The sequence below is a fragment of the Protomyctophum parallelum genome (genome assembly GCF_964188405.1).
Source record: "Protomyctophum parallelum genome assembly, chromosome: 17".
NCBI lineage: Eukaryota > Metazoa > Chordata > Actinopteri > Myctophiformes > Myctophidae > Protomyctophum > Protomyctophum parallelum.
The window spans coordinates 21,786,799-21,795,435 of NC_139719.1; the positions used below are offsets into that span (position 1 = coordinate 21,786,799).

At 48.8% G+C, this 8,637-nt stretch overlaps 1 protein-coding gene across 1 annotated transcript; it reads right to left on the reverse strand.

The window, feature by feature from the left end:
* Positions 1–2,125: 2,125 nt before the first annotated feature.
* Positions 2,126–6,658, reverse strand: LOC310874651 (multidrug resistance-associated protein 1-like; the record flags this gene model as incomplete). Its single annotated transcript, XM_083787512.1, has 1 exon — positions 2,126–6,658. One exon carries the CDS (start codon positions 6,656–6,658, stop codon positions 2,126–2,128), a length of 4,533 nt encoding a protein of 1,510 aa, XP_083643638.1.
* Between the last annotated feature and the right edge of the window lie 1,979 nt (positions 6,659–8,637).

Here is an 8,637-nt window from a genome sequence, read left to right on the forward strand (position 1 = left end):
CAGCCAAGGAGCTGTGAGCTGCAGCCGTGCCGCACTCGGGAATCATGTGATTAGTTGATTTGACCCCCCAATCCAACCCATTGATGACCGAGCGCCAAGCAGGGAGCCATTTTTATGTCTTTGGTATGACCCAGCCCGGGATCAAACCCCGACCTCCCAGTTTCAGGGCTGACACTCTAACCACAAGGCCACTGTCTGACAATGCCATGTGCTAGTTCTACACGGCTACTCTCTCTGGCTTGACTGAGCGAGACCGTTTTCTCTGTAAGGTGTCTTGGAGTTTTCAGGAGAGAGCAGGCAGTCTGACTGCGGAAAATCAAAGTCAAAGTCACACGATTCGTCTCACGCAATGCCGTGCTCGGGAATCATTTGATTAGTTGATTTGACCCGCAATCAAACCCATTGATGCTGAGTGCCAAGCATGCACTCACCATTTTTACAGTCTTTGATATGACCCGGCCGGGGATCGAAACCCAACCTCTCAGTGTCAGGGCAGACATTCTAAACACAAGGCCACTGTCTGGTCTCATGAGAGATAAGGAAGACTACAGCAGGATTTGGAAAGTCGTATGCCTATAACCCCCATAACCTTATCAGAACCGAGCCTGAAGGACAGAATGACAAAAAAGATATGCTGTAATTTAAGGGTTATGTCTGTCATTGAGTTTTATAACTATTAACTATTTAACCAATGAAAAGTATTAATACAAGCTTTTGACAAAATAATTCTACATTGCAACGCAAGTTAGTTTTGGTTATTTCCTGACACCAATGATATACTGTTCTGTCTGTATAGTGTATACATATAGATAACAAACCTGATCTCACTCAAACACGGTGAAATAACACGGATTGGTATAATCCGTACATACACTATAGAAAACCCCATAATCTGTACACTACTACTGTTTGGACTGCGATGGAGGCGTGGCCTTCACCCCATTTTGTATAAGTTGGGACAAATGTGCTTCCCACAACAAACATTATTTATGATTCTGTGTGGGTTGCAACTCGGACGGGCTGATTCGGCTCATTTGAAATTTGCAACGTTCGGTACGGCACTCATTGCTCAAGTTCACTTGAGACGGCGCCCCTCTGTTGGCTCTTGAATTTTCTGCCCTCACTTTTTATCCTCAATATGTCTTTGCTCAGCCAATCAAATCATCGCTATGGGGTGATCAGCCAATCAAATCATCGCTATAGGGTGATCAACCAATCAAATCATCGCGAAATCACACAAACCGGCAAAGCTGGGCATAAATCAAACATATTGAACACCTTAATAAACACCCGTGTGGAGTGAGGGGCGCTCTTATCATCATACATCACATTCCGTGTTCAACCAATCAAATCATCACAAATGACATTCCGGCCAATCACTTTTGGCGTCTTCATTTTTCTGCCCTCACTTTTATCTTCAATATGTACTTTGCTAAGCCAATCAAATCATCGCTATGGGGTGATCAGCCAATCACAAGCCAATGTTTGTGTTCACACAGCTTGGCATAGGAGGGGTTAGCGCTCCTCAAAAATCACTACAGCTTCAGTAGTCAACCTGTAAAAAAAGAACCTACCCATTACTACCCAGTTGAAACTTGAAAGTGAACTGCGCCGACACTGTATAGTAGATAGTACACAAAATGTAATGTATAGCCTAATAAAATTATTACGTGTCATCAGTACGACATTTCAGTTTAGGTTTTTGAGGGACGCTAGCCCCTCCTATATACAGCTTTAATGTTTGTCTTTCAACGATGACAAACATTTAAGTTTAAGAAAACGCCATAGACAATAAAGATAATTTTTGTTTGTGAAAGTTTGTTTTGAGGACTAAAACAAACATTAGCACCCGTTGCTTAAACAAACATGTTGTAATTGATGTTGTAAGATGATAACAGCGCCCCTCACTTCACACGGGTGTGATTTTTGAGGTCTGCCTGGCTTTCACTCGTGATGTCATGTGGCAGCCAAGTCTATTGTCCCATAATGTTTGCTTTAAGCACCCCCCCCCCCCCCCCTTAAAATAGATAATGATTTCAATTCATTGTTCCCTCTCTTCTGTCTACAACCCATGATGTGGAGTTAGAAGAGCAGAATGGAGTAGTGCAGGTGGGCGTGTCCTGGTTTAGACCAACTGGGAGTCTTTGGCCATCGTGTAAAAGATTCCTCTTTGAGAGATGAGGTTGGAGGGGGTGTCGAACTCAACCACCTGCCCCATGTCCAACACCAGGACCCTGGTATAATCCATGATAGTGTTGAGGCGATGGGCAATGGTCAGGACGGTGCAGTCCTCAAACTGTGTGCGGATGGTGGACTGGATTAGATTGTCCGTCTCCAGATCAACGGCGGCTGTGGCCTCATCCAAGACCAGGATCTTGGTTTTCCTCAGTAGAGCTCTGGCCAGACACACCAGCTGGCGCTGACCCATGCTGAGGTTCTCTCCTCGTTCAGAACATTCGTTGTTGAGTTTGTCTGGCAGACCCGATACGAAGCTCTTGAGGTGGGCCAGTTCCAGAGCTGTCCACACCTCCTCATCAGTGTAACAATCAAATGGGTCCAAGTTCATCCTCAAAGATCCTGAAAACAATACGGGGTCCTGTGGTATGATGGTGATTCTGGAGCGGAGTTCGTGCAGGCCCAGCCGAGCGATGTTGACCCCATCAATGAGGATGTATCCTTCGGCTGCTTCAATGATGCGGAACAGTCCCAGCGTCAGGGAGGACTTCCCTGCACCTGTACGGCCCACGATACCCACCTTTTCCCCTCCCTGAATGGTGACGTTGATGTTGCGAATGGCCAACACATGGTCCTCACGATAACGCAGGCCAAAGTCTCTGATCTCGATTAAACCTGCTGTTGGCCAGCCAGGGGGCGTGGTGGACGGGTCACGTTTCCACTCTGCCTCTTTCTTTGTGTCGCCGTACTCTTTGATCCTCTCCACAGCCACGATGTTTGTTTCCAGCTCGGAAGACATCCTCACCAGCCACGACAGAGACACTGTCAGCTGCAGAGCATAGGCGATGGACAGGCCCACGATCCCAGGACTCAGGCTTTCTCTGGCCATCACAGCAAACAAAGCGGCGAATAACATGACGCAGTTCCCCACAAAGTCCAGACGGACAGCCATCCACCTGTTGGCCACGATGCTGGGGTAGTAGGCCTTCTGGTTGTGATCGACACGCTGGTCGCTCTCTTGGATAAAGCGCTCCTGCTTGCCGAAAGCACGAATGACGCTGGTTCCCAGCAGGGTTTCGTTGAAGTGGGTATAGACGGGCGACCGGCTTACCGACTCCAGTCGCTTGAGCTGGCGTGACGATGCCACGTAGAACCTCTGTACGAAAAAGTAAAGCAGTCCCAGCGGAGGGATGACGATGGCGACCAGTGGCGTGGCCACCAGTATCATGGCGCATCCGTCCAACACGTTGAACATGGAACCCATGAACATTCTGATGATGCTGGGGAGGACCGAGTCGATGGTGTCCGTGTCCTTGGCAAATCGGTTCACCAGGTTTCCGCTGGGTGTGCGTTCAAAGAAGGACATTGGCGAGCGCAAGACATTAAACAGCAAGGACTGGTGGAGGTAGCGCGAGGCCAGGATTCCCCCAATGCTCATTGAGATGGAATAACAGAAGACCGCCACACCTTGTGAGAAGCCCAGAGCGCCATACACGCCCAGTCTCATCTCCGTATAGGGCTGAGTGCCGTTGATCACTGGGTCGTCTGTCCACCGACTAAGCCAGTAGTTGGACAAGAGCGAGGCCGAGTGGTGTGCAAGGAACAGCACCAGACTGATGCAGGACAGCGGCACTCCTATGGCCTTTGTGTACTCCCAGAACACAGCCAACTTTACCTTTCCTGTGTTGGCCTTGTCTGCCTCCATCAGCTTTCCCACTTCATTTTTATTCGCTTTCATCCCAAAAACCTCATCTCCTTTCTTTGAGTTACTGCTGTTCTGAACACTTTGATCAATGATAGTAGCAGGGCCTCCGCTTTCCATTCCCTTTGGTACAGAAGTCGAGTTGTTGCTTTGCTCAGTGTTGGCGTAAGTATGCAGGAACTCGGCAAAGGCCCCCTCTCTGGCCATCAGCTCCAGATAGGACCCCATCTCTGTGATCTCCCCCTCCACCATCACCAGGATTAGGTCAACCTGCGGCAGGTAGCTCAGGCCATGAGTCACCAGCACACGTGTTTTGTCCCTGAGCATACCCTGTGGGCCGATGATCTTGTCAAAGATGTGTTTTCCCACGTGGGCATCGACTGCAGACAGCGGGTCATCCAGCAGGTAGACGGAGCAGTTGCAATAGACAGCCCTGGCTAAGCTTACCCTCTGCTTCTGACCTCCTGATAGATTCACTCCCTTCTCGCCGATCTCAGTATTGTCTCCTGCAGGCAGGATATCCAGGTCGGGCAGCAGGGCACAGGCCTCCACAATGTGCTGGTACCAGTTATCGTCCCTCTCCTGACCAAACATGATGTTGTCTTTGAGGGTGTCATTCTGAATCCACGGCTGTTGGGGAACATAGGCCACGGAACCCTTAACAGCCACAGTCCCGTCTAGTTTCTCCATTTCTCCCAGCAGAGCAGAGAGCAGCGATGACTTTCCAGATCCTACATGTCCAACCACTGCCACTAGGGAACCTTCGGGTATGGACACGTTCAACCTCTTCAAAGTCTCCGGTTCATCTCTGGACCAGCTGAAGGACCCGTCCACAACGGAGATACTGTTAGCAGATCCCGCTATCATCTTCCTCTCCACACTGTCCTCCTGCAGCTCCTCGTGAGACAGGAATGCATGTAGACGCTTCATGGAAACGCTGGCCTGCACCGTGCTGCTGATGACCATGGGCAGCATGTTCAGAGGGAAGCGCAGGATGTTGAATAGAGCCAACGACACGAAGGCCTTCTGGGCGTCCAGCACGTTGTTCTCGTCACTCAAAACGTACACGGCAAACGTGGCCAGCGCTACCAGGAAGGGGGTGCAGATCCAGGTAAAGGTGGATAAGGCATGCAGGTAGGCAGCCTTCGTTAAGACACGCAGCTCCCTCTCGCGGATAGCAGACAGCTTCTCATTGAAGGCCAGTTCCCAAGCATACAACTTCAACACCTTGATGCCGTTCAACACCTCGTTCATCAGCTTGATCCGGCCGTCTTTACTCTTCATCTGAGCCACCTGGTAGGTCTTGGTTTTCATGGCAATGACAGCATTGACCGGCACCATCAGAATCATCATGGCTACTCCCGCCAGTACAGATGGACCCAAGGTCCGCCAGAGGAAGTACAGGGCCAGCGTCACCTGTAGCGGTGCAGACCAGATCATGTTAATGTAGGTGATGAGGTCCATCAAGTGCTGGGCGTCTACAGACATCAGGTTGACAATCTCACCCACCGTGGAGGTACGCCGCGCCGCATTAGTGATCACCATGGCCTTTCTGTAGACGGCTCCGATGATGGCGGTCCGTAGACGCATACCAGTCACAAAGCACACATGGAAGTACTTGTGTAGAATCAATGTCTGAAAGCAGGAACACACAAACAACAGCAACGCGTAGAAGTAGCCCTGCCAGGAGGGGGCGCTGGAGCTGTTGACAAAGTCGATCAATCGACCGAGGATCTCGGGCCCGACGAACAGGAGGACGTCGTGGATGAACTTGTAGAGGGCGGACACGATGAAGTATGGTCCGAAGGTCAAGCACAGGGCCCAGAACAGAGAGGCCTCTCTGGTCTTCTTGGGTTTCTTCACCATCGGGGTCTCTGACTTCTCCACAGGTTGCTCCTCCTCTCTCTCATCCCAGCGCGACGCCCTCTTGGGGGAGTACGGCATCTTATCCTCTGGCCTTTTGACTTTTTGGCACACTCTGTTCCAGCACTGCAACAGGTGAGGGACGACCCTCTGGGAGCGGTCCTCAGGGTTCAGGGACCACAGGTCCTTCTCCTCCAGAGGACGCCTGTAGCCCGTCATCATCATGCCGGTAACCCACCAGAAGGTTATCCTGGACAGGAACGAAGCGCCGGCCTCGGGACAGGGATTCACGTCTTTGATGGCCTCTGTGGACAGCGGTGGACTGTCAGAAAGGCAGGACAGCGACGTGGCAATGAGCAGCAGGGCATAGTACACGTAGAATGTGGTGTGTCGCCACACGCACACAGCCGACGGCTGGTCGAGTGCCTGGATTATCTTGGACCTGAATGTGACCGTGGCACAAACCAGAGCCAGGAGCCAGAAGCCCAGCATCAGCCCGGACGACTGGATTCCTTTCATGCGCTCGCACTGCGCCAACAGGGCGGCCAACAGCATGGTGACTCCGAGCACGGCGGGGCTAACCAGGTAGACCGGTGCGGGAGCATTGTGTGGTTGGCTTCTTTCCCAGACAGAGTAGAAAAGATCTGCCCAGCAGACGATCCACAGCAGAAAGCCGACCGCCGTTTTGGATCGGTTGAAGTGGTTCATGCGGATGTAACCGCCGCTTTGGCGGCGGAGGCAGGCGAGGTAGAACGGAGCACACAGCCAGAGGTAGAGGCAAGGTAACCACGCCAGCACTGTGTTTTGGAAGCACTGGGTTAGGTCTGGATTGGCCGTGTACCAGGCCCGGTTCCAATCCCAGAATGGATCGGCACCGTCCGGACTGCAAAGGTTGGCTAAGCCCAATAGATGTGACATAATGTAAGTAAAGTGTTCTGTTATTGTGTACCTTGTCTCTCAAGTACCATTCCACCTGTCCACCCTGGAATTGCATGCACTGAATGAAATCTGCTGCTGTGGCAGCTTTTACTGTTGGCAGCTACTGTATGATGTCAGTTGTAAGTGTACTATATAGTGTATACTATATAGTGTAACCTAGCAACGGACACTGCTGCGGTTTTAGTTTTCCTTACTTTCTTCAATCAGAAAATACTATAATCGAGGTGTAGTGGGGATAGTGCACATCTTTTTGATCAGGTACACGCCATGCACACACGCACACTCACACACCCGTACGTGTGTGCCCATGTGCCATCCATCATATATTTGTTTAAAGTGCCATCCAGATTTGTGCTGACTCATTTACCATTCCGATTTTGAGGGGCGCTACCCCCCCCCCCCCCCCCTCCTATGCCCAGCTTTGTGTGTTTGTGTGAATAATAGCGATGATTTGATTGGCTGATCACCCTATAGTGATGATTTGATTGGCTGAGCAAAGTACGGATTGGGGATAAAAAGTGAGGGCGGAAAAATTAGGACGCAAATTGTGATTGGCTGGAATGAGCTGATGTACCATGATAAAATCGCCCCTCACTTCACATGGGTGTGATTTTTGTAGTGCTGTGAGGTGTGAGCGTGCTGTGAGCTTGTAGATCTACAATTGTTTTGTGTGACATTCTTTTATGAAGTATGGCATTAGGGGTTTCTATTATAGTTTTTCAAAACTATAATAACACTGGTCTGTGTCTCTGCACAGACATGTGTGCGTGCATGCATTTGATGCAAATATATCCATTACATCCCTGAATATAATTAACTGAGAGGCTAATAAAAGAACATATGTAGCATAGGATATATGCAATTTAACCACTCTTGCACAATCAGTGCCTATTGCCTAACCTTAACTAATAACTTAAAGTTGATCCCTATGGCCAGCTGGTCTGGGCACCTATAGGCTGCAATGCGGCCTGACAGTGTGTCAATTTTGTGTGCTAATTTCTTTGTTTCATCACTTCCAATTTTACTTGTTTATCCTGAATCCTGCATGTGTGAGTTCTCAGCTGATTGGTTGGTATCCCCATATCTTAAATAAAATGTATTTTCTGTTTAGTAAAGAGCTCAGAATATATATAGTTATTATCTTAACAAAACTATCACAACCTTATTTAAGTGCACATATGGGCGATCTCCGACATAAGAAGGGGAGCTCCAAGGAAGAAAGCACTGTCCTACCTAGAGAATGAGACTCATTCACACTTCGACTCAAGTCATTCCTCTGACCATCATGATTATCCTTCAGAGTTCAAGTCATTCTCCATCTCCATCATGGTCATAGCCGTCATCACAAATGTGATGAGGTCAGCAGTTTGGCACATCTGAGCAAGTGGCTATGGCCAAATTTAGGCCAAGGAGTGTTTTTAGTGCAAAACTAATGCTTGGAATGGATTCAGAATCACGAATACCCCCTAGTTTGACATGTCACATGCTATTTAAAGCCTAATGAAATTTGGAAAATGTTGCCTTATATAGTCTCTGGTGTGGTATACAAAAATGGCCATAAGTTTTAGTTTGCAGTGTTTCCGGCAGAGGCCTCTCATTCTGTGGACCTTAATGAATAGAAAAAACACAAATAAAAAGTACGGCATGACATCACTCTATTCCTTGAGCTTTTGGGCCTGTGGCCCCTAGTGTTTTACAGATGAAATTAATAATCTAGGGCTAGGCATTTCGATATTTTAAATGTCAAGCATATATATATATATACATATGTCAAGCTGATGAGTATCTTCAGACCTTCAAGGTCTGAAGAAGAGCCTAGTCGGCTCGAAACATTACTGATGAAGTAAAAGATGCGTGCAGTGAGAGCAAATATTCGGACACATTTGCCACTGAACTATTTTATTTCACTGTCACATGTCCAGGGCATTACATTCTTATTTGTTTTTTTTGGGGGGGGG